General features: G+C 50.1%; 1 protein-coding gene across 1 annotated transcript in view; it reads right to left on the bottom strand.

Annotated features, from left to right (window-relative positions):
• Plekha5 (pleckstrin homology domain containing, family A member 5) overlaps positions 1-24,361 on the bottom strand; it is a 92,329-nt gene that overhangs the window by 31,397 nt on the left and 36,571 nt on the right. Inside the window, 6 exon segments of the mRNA XM_013025052.1 lie at positions 80-195; positions 3,063-3,163; positions 4,464-4,536; positions 7,537-7,641; positions 8,232-8,349; positions 9,266-9,349. Of these exon segments, the coding sequence (XP_012880506.1) occupies positions 80-195; positions 3,063-3,163; positions 4,464-4,536; positions 7,537-7,641; positions 8,232-8,336 (500 nt within the window). The 5' untranslated portion in view covers positions 8,337-8,349; positions 9,266-9,349.

Genomic DNA, 24,361 nt, shown 5'->3' with positions numbered 1-24,361 from the left:
CCCCGCAGAGGCCAGCAGCCCACGCCACGGCAGCGCATGCGCGGGCGGAGGCCGCCTCCTGCCCGCCCGCGGCCTTTACCTTTTCACGGGCTCGGTGTGCACCAGAGCCGCGTCCAGCATGGCTTTCATCCACAGCTCCATCTCCTTCCCCGTGTCCGTGCAGAAGTAATAGGTCCGCATGTTGGGATGGGCTGCCTGGTTGAAAATGACACTGTCATTGGAACAGAAAGCAGCACGGGATCCTGGGAAACAGGAGGTGAGGGGGGAGGGAGAGAGAGAGAGAGGGAGAGAGAGAGAAGGAGAGAGAGAGAACACACATGGGTAACCGGCTTCTAAGATGGCGACCGCCAAAGCGGACTGGTCTTTAGAAACAATTCCACCCGGCACGGATCACGTCAGTCATCTTTCCCTGAAGTTCTTTTCGTTGGGTTACAATTAAAGCTGGGGCTGGGCACCGCTGACCACGCCCCCGGAGACCACGCCCTCCCGACCCCGCCCACCCGGAGACCACGCCCCTGCAGCAACCTGCCCCGTGACTGTCAGGCATCAGCCCCGCCCACCCAGAGGCCACGCCCCTGCAGCAACCTGCCCCATGACTGTCAGGCATCAGCCCCGCCCACCCAGAGGCCACGCCCCTGCAGCAACCTGCCCCATGACTGGCAGGCATCAGCCCCGCCCACTCGGAGACCACGCCCCTGCAGCAACCTGCCCCATGACTGTCAGGCATCAGCCACGCCCACTCGGAGACCACGCCCCTCAGTAGCCACACTCCCCCGCAACTCCGCCCACCCAGAGACCACACCCCTGCAGCAACCTGCCCCATGACTGTCAGGCACCAGCCCCACCCACTCGGAGACCACGCCCCAAAGACAACCCCGCCTCTTAACCACGCCCCCTCTGCAACCACGCCAGCCACGCCCCCTCTGCAACCACGGGAGCCACGCCCTCCCAGCGACCACGCCCTCGAGGACGCGCAGGCGCATTTGGTGCCTCTACTCACCAGATCAACACACAGAAGCTTCCTGGTCCAAGGGCTTAGTAACACAGCAGCTCGGACACGCAGGGGACAGCACGGAAAAGAGGAGGAGAAGCCACCATTACGATTCTTGTTACATAAAATAATCATGTGTGTGTGGGGGGGTGTATGTGTGTGGTGTGTATTGTGTATGTGTGTGGTGTGTATGTGTGTATATGTGTGTATGTGTGTGTAGTGTATGTATGTGTGTGCATTGTGGTGTGTGTGTATTGTGTATATGGTGTGTGGTGTGTGAGTGGTATGTATGTATATGTATGTATGTGTGTGTGTATTGTGTGGTGTGTGTGTATTGTGTGTGTGTGTGTGTGTGTGTGTGGTGTGTACACTCCAGCACAGGGGCTTGAACTCAGGGCCTGGGCACTGCCCTTGCTGGCTGGTGCTCTACCACCTGAACCACAGCTCTACTTTGGGGTTTGTTTTTGCTGGTTCATTGGAGATAAGAGTCTCCAGGAATTCCCTGGCCGGGGCTGGCTTCGAACTGTGCTCTTCAGATCTCAGCCCTGAGTAACTAGGGTGACAGGCCATGGGTGCCCGGCTGATAGATAGTCTGTCTACTGTGCTCTGAGGGTCTAGGAACCCCGGTCCAATGGCCTACAGACAAAAGGAATACAACACACAAGCAAGTGCTGCTGATACCCGGATGTTCAGCTGCCCTTGGCCGGAAGTCCACCCCTTTATCCGCCCAGGTCCTCAGTGAGCTGCCAGCACCCATCCCACAACCCACCGCTTCCCTCTTCCCTCCCCCCCCCCATCAGGACAACACACTGTCCCCGTAAAACCGCCTGCACAGCACCTTTATAATAACAATTAAAACAAATTGCCAGGCGCTGCTGGCTCACCCCTGTCATCCTAGCTACTCAGGAGGCTGAGATCTGAGGATCGCGGTTCGAAGCCAGCCCAGGTAAAAAAACCCTGTGAGACTCTAACCTCCAGTTGACCACTCAGAAACTGGAAGAGGTGCTATGGCTCAAGTAGCAGCCAGCCTTGAGCACAAAGAGACTCAGGAGCAGCACCCAGGCCCTCAGTTCAAGCCCCTCCACCACATAAACAAAATTAAGGAACCAAAGTACAAAATCAAGATATTTAAAACTGGATTAAAAAAATACCTAGTAGCAAATGCTATAAGGGAGTACTTGTAAAGCTCTTTTTTTTTGTCAGTCGTGGGGCTTGAACTCTGGGCTTGGCCACTGTCCTTCAGCTCTTCAGCTCAAGGCTGGTGCTCTACCACCTGAGCCAGAGCACCACTTCTGGCTTTTTCTATGTATGTAGTACTGAGGAATTGAACCCAGGGCCTCATGCATGTAAGGCAAGCACTCTACCACCAAGCCACCTTCCCAGCCCTTGTAAAGTTCTTTACAAGTGGACAGGAGTTGAAAGTGAGTAAATATTGTGAAGTAGAAATACTTGCATTTTTTTTTTTAATTTTAGTATCTTGGTCAGTCATGGGGCCTGAACTCGGGTCCTGGGCGCTGTCCCTGAGCTCTTTTACTCAAGGCTGGTGCTCTACCACTTAGCCCCGAGCTCCACTTCCAGTATTCTGGTGGTTCATTGGAGACAAGAGTCTCACGGACTTCCCTGCCCAGGCTGGTTTTGAACCACAATCCTCAGACCTCAGCCTCCTGAGTCGCTGGGATGACAGGCGTGAGCCACAGGTACTTGGCTATCATTTCGTTTTGAGCAACCATGTCGGTCATCCTTATTTGCTCCTTTTTACACCAGATAAGAATGTTCACAGCCTTGTAGCTCATAAACATATGTGCTCAGAAAGAGGCCACAAAAGTCACAGGTGACCCCTGAAACTTATTTCAGCCATAATCATAAGGCAAAGGCAGTAACTGGCCACCAGAGGGCAGCAAAGACCAGCCTGGACAGAAGCAGGTCTGGCCTCAGCTCTACCACTTGAGCCACAGCGCCACTTCTGGCTTTTTCCCGTGTGTGTGGTACTGAGGAATCGAACCCGGGGCTTCATGCATGCTAGGTGAGCGCTCTACCACTGAGCCACCTGCCCAGCCCGAAACTGCCTTACCTTAAAGGCGTATTTCCGATGAATGTGATCCTCAGAGGTAAGCATCGCTATCTGGAAGCTGGGTAAGAGTATGCTTCCCAGAATCCCCTCTTCTTTCTCATCTAAGAGTTAATTGAATAACTAATTAAAGATATCCAGGCTTTCAGAAGGAAAGAGAATAAGGTTTTCAAAACTTTCTTGGGCCAAACCAAAAGGTTCTTATGCACGACTGAGCTATATTTATATTCAGACAGATCTGTATGCATGCACGCATGCATGCACATATGTATGTGTGTGTGTGTCTTTTTGTTGGTTGTGGGGCTTGAACTCAGAGCCTGGGCACTGTCCCTGAGCCTCTTTATGCTCAAGGCTAGCACTCTGTCACTTGAGTCACAGCTCCACGGTTGGTTTTGGAGCAATTCACTGAAGATCATGAGTCTCATGGAGACTTTTCTGCCCAGGCTGGCTTTGAACCATCACCCTCGGATCTCAACCTCCGGAGTGGGTACGGTTACAGGCGTGAGCCACCAATGCCTGGCTTTTATTTATTCATTTTTTTTAAAGGTTTTAAACAACATCAAATAAAATAGCAAAGGCTCTTTCGCTCTTTTTCTCTCTCCTTCTCTCTCTGGAAGGGGGCTGGCTAAGACAGAGTCAGGCCGGCCTTGAATGTGGAAGGCTTCTTGTGTGGAGCCGGGATTACAAGCCAGCACCACTAGGCTCGGTCGGTTTCAATAAGCTCCCTTATTATACCAGAGCACAAAATTAGTCCCCACACATCAAAGCAAACCCCATTTAGACATCAAACGTTTGGTTTGTATGTTGCATTCTACAAAGGCCTTTTGTGAGTCACTGAAATATGCAAGCTCACCAGTGAAGACAGGGAACATGTCTTTCAGCCTCTGATCAACATCTCATGAACAAGGCTCACTTTCATTAAAGGTGATCATTCTAGAATTTTCCATTCTCTTCCTCTCTTCACTAGATTGTGGAGCTCTAAGAAAAGTATTTGGTTTTTTTTTTGGGGGGGGATTGGGGGTGTTCTGGTACTGGGGCTTGAACTCAGGGCCTGGGCGCTGTCCCTGAGCTCTTTCACTCAAGGCTGGTGCTCTACCACTTGAGCCACAGCTCCACTTCTGGTTTTCTGGTGGTTAGTTGGAGATAAAAGAGTTTTGTGGTCTTTCCTGCCTGGGCTGGCTTTGAACCACGATCCTCAGACCTCAGCCTCCTGAGGAGCCGGGACTACAGGCCTCAGTGAGCCGCCGGCGCCTGGCTAGAGAAGATCCTCTTCTTGGTACTATTCATTGATACTAAAACCGCACAAGCGAAGATGGCTGTGGCTTTTCCTTTATGAAGTATTAGTACTGGGTCAACACTGTCATGGTGAACGAACGCACAAGAGACCGTGGGGAGACCACTCACCTCGGTAGTAAAAGAGGCACAGATCGGAGAGCACAAACCAGCGCTTCTTCCAGAGCTTCATGCCGGTGCTGTCCTGCAGGGGAGAGAGGAGAGGGGCTGCTTCATTCTAGCATGTGGCCGGCCCTGGGAGCGCATGTCTGACTTTCCTATGCGTGTGACACAGCCGTCAAGGCCAGGAAGAATGTTTGGGTGCTCAAGTTTTGGTTTCAGGGAGATGGAAATGACAACGTTCTGCCTATGTCCAAAAAGCACTGAGAAGTCAGGCACTTGTGGCAGTGTGGTTCAAGTACTAGAGCGCCAACCCTGAACAAAATAAGCTGAGGGACGGTGCTCAAATCCTGAGGTCAAGTCCCAAGATTGGCACCAAAAGAAAACGAACCAAAAAACAAAAACTAGGAGAAAGAGCCGGGTGCTGGTGGCTCACGCCTGTAATCACAGGTACTCAGGAGGCTGAGATCTGAGGATTGCAATTCAAGGCCAGCCCGGGTAGCAAAGTCCATGAGACTCTGATCTCCCATGAACCACCAGAAAACTGGAAGTGGCGCTGTGGCTCAAGTGGTAGAGCGCCAGCCTTCAGCTGAAGAGCTGAGGGACAGCGCCCAGGCCCAGAGTTCAAGTCCCACGACTGACCCCCCAAAAAAACTAGGAGCAAGAAGTCTTGCTTACTGCTTTCACTGTAAAGAAATGCTAAAGTACTTGAGGCCAATGAGAAGTTCTTTCCAATTTCATATTCCGCAGTGTTTACAGGAATGGAGACATCACACTGCACCCCATAAATACGTGGGGTTCTCATGTAATGGGTACAGAAAATTTCGAGGAAGCTTACCAAGTAGACTGTCTTCTGGAAACTAATACGGTCATGAAAAAGGCTTTGATTCCACCTCCCCTAGAGAAACAGGCAAGCTGCTCTGTCTAGCCCTGGGTGAGTCAGAATCGTGGGACTGTCAGCAGGAAGGAAGCTAAGTGTACAGACCAACAAGTACTCTGCAGGGAAGTCATTTAAAATGACAGCGCAGCCGGGCACCGTGGTTCACGCCTGCCATCCCAGCTACTCAGGAAGCTGAGATCCAGGATCAAGGTTCAAAGCCAGCCAGGGCAGGAAAGTCCGAGAGACTCTTATCTCCAATGAACCACTCAAAAACCAGAAGTGGCGCTGTGGCTCAAGTGGTAGAGCACCAGCCTTGAGCACAAAGAGGCTTAGGGACAGCGCCCAGGCCCTGAGTTCAAGCCCCACAACTGACAACAACAACAACAACAACAAATTAAAGGGCATCTTGAAACCTTAATATATAAATGCATATCCGTGACATTTCTTCTTCTGGGTTTTGCTCATCCTCTAGAAGGCTGTCCAGATTAAAGTAATTTACTTCATGAAACTATCGCTCACCCAAAATTACAGTTGTAATAAAAATTACTTTGCTATATGCAATAAAACAAAAAAATGTAAGAGAAAGCAGACAGCCAGGTAGATAATGGAAAACGGGGTTAATGCACATCACATGTTTCGTATTTCTTAATGTATTCCTAGCTGGAAACCAACATCAAGCAATGCTTTTAGAATAGAAATTAATATGAATAAAAATCCATGAATGCAAAAGATTCCTGCGTGTGTGTGTGTGTGTGTGTGTGTGTATGTGTGTGTGTGTGTGTGCGCGTGCGCACGCCAGTCCTGGGACTTGAACTCAGGGCCTGGGCACTGTCCCTGAGCTGCTTTTGCTCAAGGCTAGCACTCTTAATGCTTGAGCCACAGCGCCACTTCTGGCTTTTTCTGTGTCTGTGGTACTGAGGAATCGAACCCAGGGCTTCATGCATGCTAGTGCTCTACCACTTGAGCCCACAGCTCCACTTCTGGCTTTTTTGTTTGGGCGGGGGGGTAGTTTATTGGTGATAAGAGGCTCAGGGACTTTCCTATGTAGGCTGGCTTTGAACCATGATGCTCAGATCTCAACATCCAGAGTAGCTGGGCTTACAGGCGTGAGTCACTGGTGCCTGACTAGCAACTGTACATTTTATGGAAGACGGTATTGGGTTTCAGCATTTGCAAACAATGTATTAGTGGTCGGATCTGACATACATCATTCAAGAAAGGAACATTTAACTCGTTTTGGGCCATGGATCTGATGTTGGAATGCAGAACAGAAAGATAGAAGCCTGGAATGTTCCCTCTATCATTTTGGTTTCTTGGTAGTCACTTACCGAAACCCAGCCACAAACTGAGAAGAAGAAAAAAATAGCCTCAAAACCATAAGGATCATGTGCCAAAATCCAGGGAGGGGAGTAAAATATAGACCTGAGGGCTAACCTCAATCTATTAAATATTTTCCAAAAAGCTTCATTATCAAACAACCCAGATAGCGCGATCCATTTTCACGACCATGTACCCTATGGTCTGAGCATAGACTCTGCTTGAATCAGCATGAGAAGAAAAAGCGAAATAATAAAAAGACCAAAATTAAGAGGTTGAGACACAGTAGTCTGAGTATAAGTCAAAAAAAAAAAAAATCTGAAAACAAAGTCAAAAAAAAAAAAATCTGAAAACAAAATGCAGGCAAGCAGAGCACTGTGCCTTTATGTAATGATTTTATGTGAAGAGACCAAGAAGAAAAAGAGTTTGACTTTCTCTCTTGATGTTTAACAAGCATACATCAACCTCTGCGTTCTAACTAATGGTTCTCTTGCTCTCTTGGCATTTATACAGGTAATAAAAGGCAAGGAATCATTTTACAGCACTGTCTTGGTAACATTTTGGCCCGACAATGTCCCATTTTTTTTTTTTCTTTTTTGGTTGGTCATGGGACTTGAACTCTGGGCCCTGGACGCTGTCCTTCTGCTCTTCAGCTCAAGATGAGCGCTCTACCACTTGAGCCACAGTGCCACTTCTGGTTTTCTGATGGTTCGTTAGAGATCAGAGTCTCATGGACTTTGCTGCCCTGGCTGGTTTTGAACCGTGATCCTTAGATCTCAGCTTCCTGAGTAGCTGGGGTGACAGGCGTGAGCCACGGTGCCCGGCTCCTTCTGGTTTTTATCCTTTTGTTTCATACCAAATAGAAGAAGAAGAAAAAAATACCAATACCTGTTTGTAAAGCCAGCCTCTCCTGACCACGGGGGCATTAGGATTCCTTTTAATTGAATTTGATCTCTTCCCAAAATTGTGAACTTTTTTGGATGCCCGTGAAGTCTAAAGAGAAAACAGTAAGGAAGGAAAAGATGTTTACAATGACTCCTTTAAAATCAAGCTGCGTGGCTGTTTTTTTCTTTTTCCCAGACCTGGGGCTTGAACTCAGGGCCTGGGCGCTGCCCCTGAGCTTCTTTTGCTCAAGGCTGGCGCTCTACCGCTTGAGCCACAGCGCCACTTCTGGCTTTCTTTATGCATGTGGTACTGAGGAATCAAACCCAGGGCTTCATGCATGCTAGGCGAGCACTCTACCACTGAGCCACCTGCCCAGCCTCTGGCCTAACTATTCTTTCATTCCAGGTACTGGGTTTAAACGCAGCTCATGGCTGGAGCTCTACCACGTGGGCCGCTCCTCCAGCCCAGCTTTTGGTTGGTTCAACGGAGAGGATGTCTTAAGGACTTTGCTCCCAGGGCTGGTTTCAAACTGCCGTCCTCCAGATCGGAGCCGCCTGGGTAGCTATCTATCTTGGTGACATCACCCCAAAAGCAGGGATCGGGGTGCAGCCCCAAGCCTCCCTCTCTTGGGGGAACCGCTCTGGATCCCGCCCGGCCCCAGCATCGGCTGGTGAGGAAGAGGAAAGGCAACCATTTACCCTGCCAGCGGGGCTCATGGGGTGGGGCGCGTAGTCGGAGGCCGGGCTGTAGCTGGCTTCGTTGACCATGCTCACGGGCCGCTCCTTCTTATCTTCTGCCGGCATGTTCCCAACTACCCTAGAAACACAGCACGTCACGGGCTCCGCCGTGTTTTAGGGCCAACAAGGCGGGTGAACTACCTGAGCTGGGGGCCAGGGCCGCTGGCTCAGGCCTGTCATCCCAGCGACTCAGGAGGCTGAGATGGGAGGATCGTGGTTTGAAGCCAGCCTGGGCAGAAAAATCTGTGAAACATTTTTTTTTTTTTGCCAGTCCTGGGACTTGAACTCAGGACCTGGGCGCTGTCCCTGAACTTTTTGTTCTAGGTTAGTGTTCTACCACTGGAGAAGAACACCACGTCTGGCTTTTTCTCTGTGTGTGGTACTGGGGAATTGAACCCAGGGCTTCTTGCATGCTAGGCGAGCACTCTACCACCTGAGCCACCTGCCCAGCTCCTTTGTAAAACTCTTCTTTCTGGTGAACCACCAAAAAAAACCCAGGAAGTGGAGCTGGGGCTCCAGATGTAGAGCACTAGCCTTGAGAGGAAAAAAAAAAAGCTCAGAGACAGTGTCCAGAGCCTGAGTTCAAGTCCCAGGAATGGCACAGACACACAGATTTAGTTTTTATTGGTCCTGGGACTTGAACTCAGGGCCTGGGCGCTGTCCCTCAGCTCTTCAGCTCAAGGCGGGTGCTCTACCACTTGAGCCATAGTATCACTTCTAGTTTTCTGGTGGTTCATTGGCAATTAGAGTCTCTCCGACTTTCCTGCTCAGGCTGGCCTTGAACTTGGATCCTCAGATCTCAGCCTCCTGAGTAGCTGGGATGACAGGCGTGAGCTACCAGCGTTTGGCTACAAATTCAGTTTTTTCCCACTGCACAGAGTGTGCACCTGACATCCTGGCCTGGCCATCTGATACATGGTGCAGACAGGAACCCCACAGCCACGTACCCACCCCCGTGCTGACAGCAGCTGGCCCGCGACCCGCCCTGTACTTACTGATCGTTCACTACGAAGATACAGTTGTCTTGAGACGGCTGGCCTGTGACCGGGTGCTTGCAAGTCACTTTCCTTTCATTGTGACTGGAAAAAGCAAAGCCAGAGCACAGATCAGTGGGTAACGAAAAGCAAGTGGTAAGTTCCACACTCTCACGTGGCTTTTGTGCTCAAGGCTGGTGCTCTACCACTTGAGCCACAGCTCCGCCTGTGGTTTTCTGGTGGTTCACCGGAGATCAGAGGCTCACGGGCTTTCCTGCGGGGGCTGGCTTTGAACCTCGATCCTCAGCCCTCAGCCTCCCGAGTAGCTGGGATGAGAGACAGGCGTGAGCTACCAGGGCCTGGCTGAAATACATACTTTCTGGCTTGAGGATTGAGCAGTGAGATTAGGGTTCATAGAGTTCTTGGAATAAAAGGAAATAAAGCTTAAAAAAATCTATACCAAGATCTTCCACTAGGGTTCCCAAATATGTAAATTAGACATTGATACTCTATCATTTTATATATATATATATACATATATACATATATTTATAAATTTTTCCTTTGCACTTGTAGATTATTAATTCTTCCACCGGATCACATAACGTAAAGCTGCCTGCTGGGCAGAGCGATCGTGTGCATTTTCCTTCTTTCCTTCCTTCTCTCTTGGGGTGGTAGTGAGGTTTGAACTCAGGGCCTGGGCGCTTGGGCCACGCCCTAGGCCCCAGTGCTGGGATTTTCTGGGCTAGGTGGAGAAGGCGTTTGGCAGCACTGTGCGGTCTGCTCCGTGCAAGAGATGGCATGCAACACGGGCTCCCTGGAAGACCGGAAGTTCAGTTCTGCCTTCCAGGTCCTGGCCTTCCCGGCTGAACTGGCAGCTGCTCAGTCATTTCTGGTCCTGTTGGCTTTCATTCATTTGAGAGAGGGTCTCACGCTTTTGCCCGGGGAACTTCCTTCCTATCTCCCCTGAGGCTTGGCTTGCAGGCAGGGTTGGGGCTGCCTGGCTTGTTGTTTGAGGTAGGGTGTCTCTCACTTATTCCCAAGGGGGCATCAAAGTGCAATCTTCCTAGATCCTCCAGTGGCTGGGATTACAGGCGTGAACCACAATGCCCGGCCTTTTGGTTTCGATGTGTCATTTGAGACAGGCTCTCAGGGGATAGTCCAGGCTGGTGTCAACGTTGTGACCCTCCTTCCTCTGTCTTCCCTGAGGCCCGCGATTACAGGTGGTCACTACCACGCTCGGCTGGGAGATCATGCCAGGAGGAAGCAGCCCCCCGAGGAAGGCATGATCGCCTTCATGAAGGATGGAAGGTCGCTGTCTTTGGCGAAATCCTCAGAAAGAGGCAGCAGAGACCAGAGACTCTCTCCTGTCATCCTAGCTACTCAGGGTGGGGCTGGATCAGAGGACCGCAGCTCAGAGACTCCCATCTCTAATTAACCAGCAAAAAGCCAAGCTGGAGTTGTGGCTCAAGTATAAAGCTACAGCCTTGAGTTCGACCCCAAACCAAACTGTGGTCACCCTTGTAATGTTCTGAGCGTTTTGTTTTGGGTCCATGCCTCCATATGGGACACTGACCGCAGCACACAGCAAGCATGTGGTTAGCACAAAGTTGATTTTTCTTTCAAATTTAGCAAAGAGACTGAAATTGCTGCGAACCTAAGCGCCAGCTACAGCCCTTGGAGTGATATTACACCGTGGAACCGAGAGAGATTATTAAGTAGCGCGTTCTGCGTTGTCACTGGCTGAAATTATATCCATCAGGCAAAAAGAAAAAAAAGAAAAAAAAGGAGTGCTTCCCCAGAAGGAGACGTTGGCTGGCTTTGATGAAACTCAGATGTGAACCCCAACTTATGTGATCTGCGATGAGTCATGCATTTCCCCCTCAGGAAAGAGAAGAGGATTTAATTTAGTTTCAAGCAAAGTGGGATTTATCTCAGCCCGGCTGGGCATCCAGCTGCTGTTTGGTTAGTTCTTCTGGCAACCCTGGCAGCAGGGCCAGGGCGCTGGGAGCCAGAGGTGGTCTGGGGGGGGCGTGGCTTCAGGGCTGAGTGGCTGGGATTCCAGGCAGGAGCGACAGGCGTGAGCCACCCACAGCAGACTGGAAAGGTATTTTTTTTTAATATTTTTTTCACCAATAGAAATCACCTAATAACCAGTGCTGCAGAGTGATATTGCCTTGCTGAGCATGCACGAGGCCCTGGGTTCAATTCCAGGCCTAGCACACACATGTATACAAAAGATACAAGTAACCGTCATACTCCAGTGAATCTCGAACAAGGAAAGTGATGGAGGTGTAGAGACACTTCTGTAGGGGCCTGTGAGCTATGGAGCCCAAGGTGATTGCAAAATTGTTATTCAATGTACGTTTCCAGATTGGTTTTTTAGAGAGAAATTCTAATTTCTATTTGTCTTAGCAAAAAGGAGAAAAATATTTCTTTGGAATCTGGCTGTGACGGTGACTGTTTTAGTCATTTATTTTTCAACTAAACACACACACACACACACACACACACACACACACACACACTATGCTGGTATTGAAAATTGTGGCAGCAGCCGTGGCTCCCGCCTGTCATCCCAGCTACTCAGGAGGCTGAGACCTGAGGATCGAGGTTCAAAGCCAGCCCAGGCAGGAAAAGTCGGTGAGACTCTGATCTCCAATGAACCACCAGAAAACCAGAAGTGGTGCAGTGGTTCAAGTGATAGAGAACCAGCCTTGAGCTGGAGAGCTGAGGGACAGCGCCCAGGCCCAGAGTTCAAGCCCCATGACTGACACAAAGAAAAAAAGAAAATTGTGCCAGCAATTAAACCCAATGTTTTAGGAACAACACAGAATGCAGCAAAAGCTCCCTGCCTTTTTTGGGAAAGGGAATTCTTGGAGCCTTGGTAATCTGAGAAATAACCGAGTTAGCCACCCCAAAGGCTGTAATTGTTTTCCTCAACATGACAAGTATCTATTTCCTTTGCCCACTGGATGGGGAAAATGCTTGCAGCCATTCTGAGCCCAAACAGGCCCAAACCGCCCTGAGTCACAGGCGGCGGCATCTTCTTCCCGCTTAACCCTTTCTCTGCCATTCAGATCTGGTGGGCAAAAGTGAGCATTCACGGGGCGGGAGGATGTCACCCCACTAACAGAGGGGGGGGAAGAGGGGGAGCCCTGAATGCCACGCCCTGGACACTCAGCGTTTGCAGGCCTGCGATGGGTCCACTTTACAACCAGCACATTCATTCATTAAAGCTTAGGAGGCTGAGATTTGAGGATCGTGGTTCGAAGCCAGCCCCTGGCAGAAAACGCTCATCTCCAATGAACTACCCCCCTTCCCCCCCGAAAAAGCCCGAAGTGGTACACTGGAGCTCAACACTAGCTTTGAGCAAAATGAAGCTCAGGGACAGTGCCTAGGCCCAGAGTTCAAGCCCCAGGACCCACAAAGAAAAGGATTATGACATTCAAGCCACTAGACACACGCAGCAAGCAAGAGGGGCCGAGGATGGGCTGCTTCCCCCCTTTTTTTTTCTTTATTTTGTGCCAGTTCTGGGGGCTTAAACTCAGGAAAGACGTGCTGTCTCTGAGCTTCTTACGCTTAAAGGCTGGTGCTCTTCCACTTGAGCCTCCGCTCCACTTCCAGCTTTTTTGGTGCTTAGTTAGAGTTGAGTCTCAAGGACTTTTCTTCCTGGGTGGGGCGTTGTCTGTAACCACGATCCTCAGATCTCAGCCTCCTGAGTAGCTGGGATGACAGGCCACTTTGCTCTGAAGTTGTCCCTCCCACGAGATCATTTCCCCCCTGACTCCGCAGTGAGTTTCCTTCCATGGTCCTGTCCTCTGCCATCGTTTCCCTCTCTTAGTCAGCCGTTCCAATGGAAACCGTCACCGCCGCAGACGCGCTACCTCGCGTCTCCACCACAAATGGTAGAACAGACGTGCAGCCAGCGATCGCTAGCAGCACCAATGCAAAGTCCACCTTGGCCCGACCCTAAAGAGCCTGAAGAAGGAGCTGGAGAACTCTCTAGCAAACCCAGAGCAGGGCCCAGGGATGGGCCCAGAGTTCTGGCCATCAGCACTCACCCGCCGCTGTCTCCAGTGATCAGTCCGTGGCTATGCACGGAGAATTTACCAATCATAAAAAGCTCTTGAAAATTAAAAAAAAGGAGCACGTACGCCAACAATTCCCCAAGAGAAATGCTTAGAAATGGAGCTTATGTAACTCAGGAAGCCACACAACCGAATTCACACCAGGCTGGGGGGAAAACAAAATGTGCCTGTCACACTCAGCCAGGGTGTTAAGGACAGTTATATTTTGGAAGACTTGATACATTACACACAATGACTGAGGGAGTTGAGAGGGGCTGGGAGCTGAGCGATCGGCACCACGATTCAAAGTCATTTTCTGCCAGGTGTTCCAGAATCATGAGACATTTTTGGTTGCCATTAGCAACCGCTCTATGGGCGTGGCAGGCAGGAAATCCTGACCTCTTGTCTTAAATAGGCTTGACACTTTTTTATGGGGGGGTGGGGAGGGGGTGCTGGGCCTGGGACTTGAACTCAGGGCCTGGGTGCTGTCCCTGAGCTTTCTTGCTAGCACTCAAGCCCAAGGTCTATTTTAGCACCTTAAAGAGACTACTACTGAGTAAGCTATATGAAAATACTGTTGGCAAAAACTTAGGGTGGGAAATTTTATTTTATTTTATTTTTTATTTTTTGGGTCCAGTCGTGGGGCTTGAACTCTGGGCCTGGGCGCTGTCCCTCAGCTCTTCAGCTCAAGGCTAGCGCTCTACCACTTGAGCCACAGCGCCACTTCCGGCTTTTTTCTTTTTGCTTATGTGGTGCTGAGGAATCGAACCCAGGGCCTCAGGCATGCAAGGCAAGCACTCTACCACTGAGCCATTTGTTTTAAAAGAAAACAAATCAGAACCTCAGCTCAAAACAAGTGAATGCTCAGAAAATTCCACTTGTCATTTAGAAGCAATAACGCGGCATATATATATATATATATATATATATATATATATATGAATATATATATGAATGACCAGGACTTCATGAATCAAGATGACAGTACTCCCTAACCGATGTTGGAAAATTATACATTTTCTTGTAATGAACAATAAATGGACATTTACTACACCTCTGGGAAGGAAACAAATGATAAATTAGAAAAAGCTAAGTTGGGCTGGGCAGGTGGCTCAGTGGTAGAGGGCTTGCCTCGCATGCATGAGGCCCTGGGTTCAATTCCTCAGCACCACATCAGCAGAAAAAGCCAGAAGTGACGCTGTGGTTCAAGTGGTAGAGCGCTAGCCTTAAGCTGAAGAGCTGAGGCACAGCGCCCGGGCCCGGACTTCAAGCCCCACGACAAACAAAAAGAAAAAAAGAAAGAAAGAAAAGGAAAAGCTAAGTTTAAGCACCATTTTCCCCCCTCCTAGACAGAGCGTTGGTGGGTAGCTTCGGCTGGCCTCAAATTCAGGAGCCTTCTTGCTGCTGCCTCTTTGGGCCGAGATTACAGGCATGCGGCACTATATCCAGCCAATTCTAACACATTCCACTTTGGAGATGTAAACCTGGTCGGTCACCACACACATTCTCTTCTCCTCTTCTTTGGTTTTGCCAGTTTGCTTACGGTACTGGGGACTGAACTCAGGATCTTTATCACTTCAGATACATTCCCAGAACCCTGATCATTTTACCAACCCCTTCTGAGTAGCTGGGATCACAGGCATATACCACCCTGGCTCAGCCCCAAAATACATTTTTTTTTCTTTTGTCAGTTGTGGGATTTGAACTCTGGGCCTGGGCGCTGTCCCTGAACTGTTCAGCTCAAGGCTAGCGCTCTACCCCTTGAACCACAGCACTCCTTCTGGCCTTTTCTGCTTATGTGGTGCTGAGGAATCGAACCTGGGGCCTCATGCATGCAAGGCGAGCACTCTACCACTGAGCCCCCAAGGTAAGACTTTTTAAAAGACTACTATGTGGTAGTGCAGTAAATGTTTTTATGTATTCGATCTCTGACCTAGGTGCTGGGAATGCAGCCTTAATAACATTCCTCCACACACAAATAAAACCACCACAGAGGAGTAATGGGATCGTAAAGGAAACACAGGGCTGGCGCTTCATCAAAGCGGCCGGCCTATGAAGGAGAGGGACAGAAATGCCACGTGGGCACAAGCCCCAGACACTGAGCATGCGTGCTACGGGCTGGCCGGCCAAGCGACTGGACCTGAGCACTCTCCTCTGCTGTTCTCGTCCTGCTGTACCCCACATCCACTATGAAAAAAAGAGCACTTACTGTGCTCGGAGCCCCTAAGGAATGAATGACTCAGGAATCTTTATGGCCCAGTCCAGGGTCTCCTGGGCTCCGCCTGTCCCCAACCTCTTGTTTCTTCATGTGGCCAGCTGGAACTTCCTGTCTATTCCAGAACCTGAAGCTGCTACTTGTCCCCGATTTCTGATGCCTCAAAAACATCATTGTCTCGGGCTACAGCCCACCACCGCCCCCCCCCGACCCCATCTCCGTTGATGGCTGAATTGGGAGTGTAGTGGGCCCCCCAAAACAATGGGAGGGGATGAGGAGGATCTACAGTCAGATGTGAAAAAAAAGAGCGTGGACTTCAATATTCACGAGCTTTCTGCACACAGGACTGAGCATCTTGAGGCTTGAGGCAAAAACCCCCAAATCGGATCTGGAAGTTGAAAATGTCACAACTTCAAGAGAAAACGTGGATCAAGTTAAAGGAAATGTCACGTTAAATAAAATGAACGGAAGAGCTCCCTTCTGCATTTCTCTGCTTCCAAATATGGAAGTACCATTGTACCTGGCTGCTGAACAGAAGGGAATTAGTTACACCCCAAATCTGTATTCTTACACAACCACAGAGACAAACCTGATCATGGCTGGACGCCAGTGGCGCATGCCTGTAATCCTAGCTACTCAGGAAGCTAAGATCTGGGGATGGAGGCGCAAAGCCAGCCTGAGCAGGAAAATCCTCTTATTGCCAGTTCATCCCCCCAAAAGCCAGACGTGGAGCTGTGGCTCTGGTGGTTAAAAAAAAAAAAAAAAAAAAACAAACCAGCCTTGAGCACAAATGCTCAGAGGCAGAGCCTAGGCCCTGAGTTCAAGCCCCAGGTCCGGCACCAACCCAACCCAACCCAAGAACACTTCCTTTCAATACTTAAGGGTTTTGAAGATGCTCAGTGAGTCACATTCTGAATTTGCTTAGGAAAATTCAGTGGAATTTGATTTCTTACCAACTTTCCTAGTGTCTATTTTCCCCCCAGTTAGACTTAAGCAGGCTTTAGGTTGTATAATAGTAATAGAATAAAACTGCAATAATGTTATTGATCCACAGGAAATAGGAAAATTTCTGGGGGGAGCGGGGAAGGGAACAGCTCTATCCAAAACCAAAGGCAAATCGCACACACCACATACTCTTTCACGGGTACTTCCAAACCAAGTAAATCAAGGGACAAAGTGTAATTAGGAACCACGCGGTGAGACCGGTTAATAAGAATAAAACTCACAGGTACATTTCCCCAGCAACCACAACCAACGGCAAATCAGTGTGTTTGATTTTTAACCTTTTGAAGTTCCTCAAGTTCTGCTCACATAGCACCTTCCTGTGAATAACTGTCCTTAAGTCTGAGGTTCACAGAAATCCTGTCACCTGGACTCTTCAAGCTGAAGGAAGTAAAACAGTAACCGGACGTTTCAAGTACTTGTTCATCTGTTTAAAGCAAGAAATCAGGCAGGGGTGTTTTGAAGGGGCTTCTGTGAAGAAATCATCATGGGATTCTCCAGAATAAGTTCAAAAGAGAGAGAGACAGAGGGACAGAGAGAAACAGAGAAAGACAGAGAATCGAGAATTTTAAACCAAAAATCTCTGGCTTTGAAGCAATTTGCTGACTACTATGGATTTATGTAGAGAACTCAAGGAGAAGAAGACAGAGGGCAAGCCAAAATAATTAATAAAATAATAATACTAGTAATAATAATAAGTTCAAGTCCCCTGAAGAACCTAAGGAACCTTTCCCATAATGAAGATTTTTTTCTTACCACGCAAACGGCGACGGAGATGGTTTATACTACCCAGGCAAAGCAAAACTTGGCACTGGGGCTCCACAGGACTGCGGGCCCAGAAAGGAGTTGGCTTGGGGCCGGAGCAGGGCGGGGCGGCACTCACGGGCCGGCTCCGGGCCCCAAGGCTGCAGGCATGGAAGGAGGTCGGAGCCCTTTGTGTGTCCGCACTGCTGGCAGGGAGCGCGGAGGAGACTGACTGAGCCCCGGGGCTCAGGCTGGGGTGCCACCCTGGAGCTCCACACCCCCGGCTGACGTCACTGCAGCCACAGCCAGAGGCAGCCCCTCCCTCCAGAGGAGGGCCAGAGATCCGGGATGCTGCAGAGCACCAGGCTGACTCCTGGCTGCCTCTGAACAGAACGGCTTTCAAGCAATGGCTATTTCCTGTTCAACATGCATGCTTACCCAATGATACAGTGACTCTCTGCACAACGCTGGTTTGGAGGTTTGAACCAGTACCAGGGGGTATTGCTTGGCATAGCCCGGCTTTTCAGCACCCAGACATGGTAAGTAACGGTGGTCACCATATACTGAGCCTTTAAGCCTTAGGAGGGGAAGCTTTTTGCATTGATCTCTGAGTTTCCTGGGGCTTGAACTCAGGGCCTGGCTGCACTATCCCTGAGATTCTTTTGCCCAAGGTTGAGTGCTTGAGCCACAGCTCCATTTCTGGCTTTTGCTGACTAGTTTATTGGAAATAAGAGTCTTGTGGACTTTCCTGCTGGGGCTGGCTTTGAATTGCGATCCTCAGATCTCAGCCTCCTGAGTAGCTGGGATGACAGGCGGGGGCCACCAGTGCCCAGCCCTCAATTTTCTGATTATTTAATCCTCATGAGATTTTTTTCCCCCCTGAGAATTACAGGAGAAAAACTAGGTAATTAGAAGAGCACTTGCTGCCTAATCGTTTAATTAAATATGGAGTCATATTTAATACCTGACTCTATTTCTTCTACTGTAATGGTCTCTGGTCAAAATAGTGCTTCTTAATACATCGGAGCAGACAAGTAACTTCACAAATTCATTGTCAACATCTTGTTAGAATATTAGTATCTCTGAGATGTCACAACCAGACCTCATTTGTAAATGAACCAGCATTTTCATATGTAATGGCTAAAATGAAGATCTAGGTCTGGAGGTGTGGATCACATGGTAGAGCGCCAGCAGTGATCATGAGGCTCAGGCCCTTAGTTTAAGCCTTGGGAATGGCACACAAAAATACAACAACAAATGAAAACACACAAAACAAAACTGCCGGTGCCTCAACTTGAAAAAAGCATGCAGGTTGAAGGGTAGAAAAGCCGGCCTAGGGCTTTCTCTAGAACAAAAGATTTACATGTCTGACAAAGCTCGGATGAGGAATCTGTCCTGTTTTTTCTTCTTCAAGATAAGGTTTTGCTTAATTCCAATGACATTCAGTGCGCACACTTCGGACAGCAAGGAAGAAAACAAAAGCCGGGCACCGGTGGCTCCTGCCAGTCATCCCAGCGACTCAGGAGGCTGAGATCGGAGGATCACGGTTCAAGGCCAGCCCGGGCAGGAAAGTCTGTGAGACTCTGATCTCCAAGGAACCACCAAAGAGGAGCCGTGGCCCAAGTCGGTTGAGGACTAGTTCAACGACAGCCCAAAGGCCCCGAGTTCAAGCCCCACGACCGGCACAAAGCGATGCTTCATCAGACTACGGCCTCTGGCGGATATGAACGCCCACGTTGAACAAGGACCTCAGACGGGCTCCACTCTCCCGTCTCCCGGGCGCCGAGGATTGTTGGAAATGCTTTGAGACACTGTGGTCACATAGCAATAAAAGGCCCAGTTCACTGGGGGGAGGGGGGGGAGGCTGCACTCGTGGCTGCTCTTTAAAAAGTGACATTTTCAAACTCGAGACTCCACGAGCGCTCCAGCTAGCATGTCAGCGCACTCCTTTAGTGCTAAAATCTCCACCCCAGCAAACTTCTGGAAAAACAACAACAACTGGGAGACACTTAAGAATCAAATCAGTTCATAAGCACCTGCTTAGAAGAGAGTAATTATGAAAGAGGCTTCCTTCCCCCAAAGGGAGCGGAAGCTTCTAGAAGGCACCTGCTGACTAAGAGGACCTAGACGCTTTGGAGGACATCTTGTTTCCAGGTCACTTATGAGCAAGTTAAAGTCAGTTCCATAACACACAGAGTTAGACATTTCTTCTTTCCTTTCCGTTTTCTGCCAATGGTTTCTAAATCCGCGCTGTCCTTTTGGTGCGAGGTGAGTTGGAATTAATCCTTCTGTAATTCCCTCACCTTTTTGGGAGTGCTGGTCCTGGGCTTTGAACTCAGGGCCTGGGCTTTTGTGCTCAAGTCTAGCGCTCTACCACTTGAGCCACAGCACCACTTCTGGCTTTTTCTGTGTGTAGGTGGTACTGAGGAATCGAACCCAGGGCTTCGTGCATGCGAGGCGAGCGCTCTACCACTGAGCCACCTGCCCAGCTCCCTTTACCACCTTTCTTTGGCTACTTGAAGACAGTTTCACTTACAGATTAAACATGGATGCTGAAAGCCGCATCCTTAACTATGTCTCCTTAGTGGTTACAAGTCAGAAAAAGTTCCAGAGTTTATGGGAAACATACGTTGTATGAAAGCTTTATACTTATGTGACTATATATATATATTTTTTCTTTTTTTTGGCTGGTTGTGGGGCTTGAATTCAAGGTCTGGGCGTCATACTTGAACCTCTTTGTGCTCAAGGCTGGTGCTCTACCACTTGAGCCACAGCTCCACTCCTGACTTTGGCTGAGTAGTTATTTCTGAGTCTCATGAGGGCTTTTCTGCCCAACCTGGCTTCGAAATGCAGTCCTCGGGTCTTAGCCTCCTGAGTAGTTAGGATTACAAGCGTGAGCCACCAGCACCTGGGCTAAATACATGTATTTGTGTGTGTGTGTGTGTGTCCGGTTTTCTGGTGGTTCACTGGAGATCAGAGTCTCATGGTCTTTCCTGCCTGGGCTGGCTTTGAACTGTGATCCTCGGCTCTCAGTTGCCTGCCTTCCTGCACATCCTTTTCAGCATGCCAGATTGGAGCCTAATACTGATTTTTTTTTCTGGTGATCCTGGGGCTTGGAGTCAAGGCTTGTGAAGGAGAGTCTCTTCTACTTGAGCCATGCCTCCAGCCCTGCAGACAGTTTTTCACTGCTAACGAGGCCATAAACATCTTCACTGATTTCCTCTCGAGCCTGATTCCCCAACAAAAGCATCCATTCTTCACTCTGCCCGCAAGCCACATGGTCAGCTTTGGATACAGAAATAGAAGCAGACAGACGATGATGCCGTTACGCTCTCGTTACCAGAGGAAGCAGAGCTCAGCCAGGCCCTACAATGGCCGCTCTGTGTGGCGGCCTGGCTCCCAAAGACCCACGAGTGAGCAGAACATGGATTTTCCGAGCTTGATTCTACGTCCAAGATGGGAGGCGCTTTGTGCCTTAGACTTGGTCTCCATCATTGTTGCTGTTTTCTTTCTGAAGGTCATGGGGCTTGAACTCAGGGCCTGGGCGCTGTCCCTGAGCTCTCCAGTTCAAGGCTGGTGCTCTATCGCTTGAGCCACAGCTCCACTTCTGGTTTTCTGGTGGTTCACTGGAGATAGTCTCCCAGACTTTTCTGCCCAGGCTGGCTTTGAACCATGATCCTCAGATCTCAGCCTCCTGAGTAGCTAGGATCACAGGCGGAAGCCACTGGGTGCCTAGCAGTTATGATTTTTTAAAGGATCATGTTATTTAATTTTCTGCTGTAAAGTTTCCAAGGAAAAAAAAAATCAACATACCCATATGCAACTCAACACCATTTTTTTTGGGTCCGGTCGTGGGGCCTGAACTCTGGGCCTGGGCGCTGTCCCTCAGCTCTTCAGCTCAAGGCTAGTACTCTAACACTTGAGCCACAGCACCACTTCCGGCTTTTTTCTTTTTGCTTATGTGGTGCTGAGGAATCGAACCCAGGGCCTCATGCATGCAAGGCAAGCACTCTACCACTGAGCCACCTTCCCAGCCCCTCAACACCATTTCTAACACAATCTTTTAAATTAAAGGTTTTCTGTTAAATTGTTATTATTTTACCTTTGCATATATATGGCCCAACCCTGGTTTTTTTCTTTCTTTTTTTTTCTTTTAGAGTTGTTACTTTTGGAGTGAACAAATGCTACACACTCTTAACTATATGGCTTCTTGGGACAGACTGTGTCAAACTCCTGGAAGTGTTGCAGGGTTTTTTATAGCTGGTAATTTCAAAGGAGCGTGGGCAATAGCTCAAACAGTAAGTATGCCTTATTTCTAACATGCCCTTAAGAAGACATGAAGAGCTGGGCGTCGGTGGCTCCCGCCTGTCATCCGGCTACTCAGGAGGCTGAGATCTGAGGATCATGGTTCAAAGCCAGCCCCAGCAGGAAAGCCCATGAGAATTTTTTTTTTATCCTCAATTAACCACCAAAAAAGCTGCAAGTAGAACTGTGGCTCACGTGGTAGTGTGCTAGTTTTGAACAACAACGACAACAACAAAGCTCAGAGACAGTACCCAGGGCCCTGAGTTCAAGCCTCAGGACCACAGCTTAAATCAATCAATCAATCAATCAATCAAAATAGTAAATGTTGGAGCCAGGGACTGCTGGCTCAATTCTACAATCCCAGGCTGAGGACATGAAGATTGAAGTTTGCAGCCAGCTCTTGACTAGTAAAAGGCCAGGCTGGAGGTGTGGTTCAAGCAGTAGAGCACCAGCTCTGAGTAAAGAAGTTTAGCTGGAGGCTCTAAGCTCTAGACCCTAAAAGGAAGGGGGGGTAAGCTGAGTGGCAGGGGAGGGGGGGTCCCCTGTCCCACACATCCCTGGTGCCTGCTGACTTGGCGAAGGCTGCATGCGTACAAGGACGGCCTAGAACATTCCAGCAGCGATCCGGTGTCTGTATTGTTCAGAGCGCTGTGTTATTTATAACTCACATTTTCATCTTTTACAACCCACCAAAAAAAAACCATCTCTGGCGACGGAAAACAAGCTTAAGCGGGCAGGGCGCCTCCGGCACGCTGCACAAGAAGACATGGTTTGGAGTAAGCCAAGAAACGCTGGAGCAAATAGGACCAAGAACGTGGACAAGCCCCAGGACCTCTCAAAGAAGTCTTTGCCTGGGCTCTGGAACCCCCGAACCTCCAAACCACAGCTGACTAAGGACGCTTTTCAGAATGCATGAAGTGCTCCTTGGTTTTACCTGACAGAAAGCATCCAGCTCGAAGCGACTTCCTGCCGGGTAGATGGGGACAGTGGGGAGCTTACTGCAGCCCACTGACAGCTAGAAGGGAGCCCAAGCAGGTCTCAGGTCTAGACAGTAAGAGACGGTGTCACCAGCCAGGCGCCGCTGGCTCCCGCCTGCCATCCAGCTAGCTACTCAGGAGGCTGCGAGCTGAGGATCACAGTTCAAAGCCAGCCTGGGCAGGAAAGTCCGTGAGACTCTGATCTCTAATTACCTAACTGCCCCCCCCAAAAAAAAAACCCACCAAAAATTGGAAGTAGAGCACTAGATAGATGGATGGATAGATGGATGAATGGATAGGTAGGTTGAGAGGTAGATAAATTAAAATAAGTAGGTAGATAGGTAGATAAATAGGTAGGTAGGTAGATAAGCAAATAGGTAGATAGATAGGTAAGTAGGTAAATAGGTAGACAGGTTGGTAGGTAGGTAGATAGGCAAGTAGATAGGTAGATAGGCAGATAGGTAAATAGGTAGATAGGTAGGTAGATAAGTAGATAAGTAGGTAGGTAGATAGGTAGGTAGGTAGGTAGATAGGTGGGTAGGTGGGTAGGTAGGTAGGTAGATAGGTGGGTAGGTAGGTAGATAGGTGGGTAGGTAGGTAGATAGGTGGGTAGGTGGGTAGGTAGGTAGGTAGACAGGTTGGTAGGCAGGTAGATAGGCAAGTAGATAGGTAGATAGGCAGATAGGTAAACAGGTAGATAGGTAGGTAGATAGGTAGATAGGTAGGTAGATAGGTGGGTAGGTAGGTAGGTAGGTAGATAGGTGGGTAGGTGGGTAGGTAGGTAGGTAGGTACATAGGCAGGTAGACAGACAGACAGTATCTCATACTGAACTTGCATCTTGTCCCGCACAGCTCCTGACCCGGAAGACAGGCACCGGCTCTCCCGCGTGCGTCCTCGGTTTCCGCGCGGGTCTGTCCGCACTGGGACGCTGGTGCGGGATGGCGGGCGAGCACCGGGCACAGACCCGGTGTCTGCGGGGGACGCGGTCACCGCGGCCGTGTTGGGAGGATACCCGAACAAATAAACAAGGAGAACCCCGGGGATGTTAGGGTTGTCAGGGCTGTGGCTTCCATCCCGGCTGCCCCCAAGCACCGAGGCGGCTGATGTGCTCCAGCCACAGCCCAGGCCCAAGCGGGCGGGAAGGAAGGTCAGACAAGGTCAGCAGCGGAGGTCGGGAAGGTCACACAAGGTCATCAGCACACAGCCACCGGGCCTCACACAGCGGGGTGAGGAGGAGGAGGAGGAAGAAGAGGAGGAGGAGGATCGCACACACAGCTGGAGGAGGAGGAGATCGGGAGGATCGCAGTTCCTCAATCCAACCTCGGGGAGCCTCAGGAGAAGCCCGCCCGCCCGCCCCGCCGTCCCCGCGGGCCGATGGTGCCCGGCGTCGCAGGAGGCTGTGATCTGAGGATAGCGGTTCGAGGCCAGCCTGGGCAGGAGACTCGGTGAGAAGCCGGAACCGCGAGGCAGCCAGAAGCAGAGGTGAGCTCCAGTGGTGGGCGCCGGGACACCGGTACCCGATACCGATTCCTCCAGGACTGGGTTCAGAGGAAGGGTGGGGAGGACCGGCGGCCAGGGGCGGCCACGGTCGGCAGGGGGCGTGGCCTGGAGGCGGAGGCTGGCTGATGGGGTGGGACTGGGGGCGTGGCCTGGAGGCGGAGGCTGGCTGATGGGGGTGGGACTGGGGGCGTGGCTGTGCTGTGACTGGGGGCGTGGCCGAGCAGTGGGGATCTGACTGGGGGCGTGGCCGAGCAGTGGGGATGTGACTGGGGGCGTGGCTGTGCTGGTGACTGGGGGCGTGGC

Source organism: Dipodomys ordii, unplaced genomic scaffold (genome assembly GCF_000151885.1).
Source record: "Dipodomys ordii isolate 6190 unplaced genomic scaffold, Dord_2.0 Scaffold81, whole genome shotgun sequence".
NCBI lineage: Eukaryota > Metazoa > Chordata > Mammalia > Rodentia > Heteromyidae > Dipodomys > Dipodomys ordii.
This window is presented reverse-complemented; position numbering and strand designations above follow the sequence as displayed.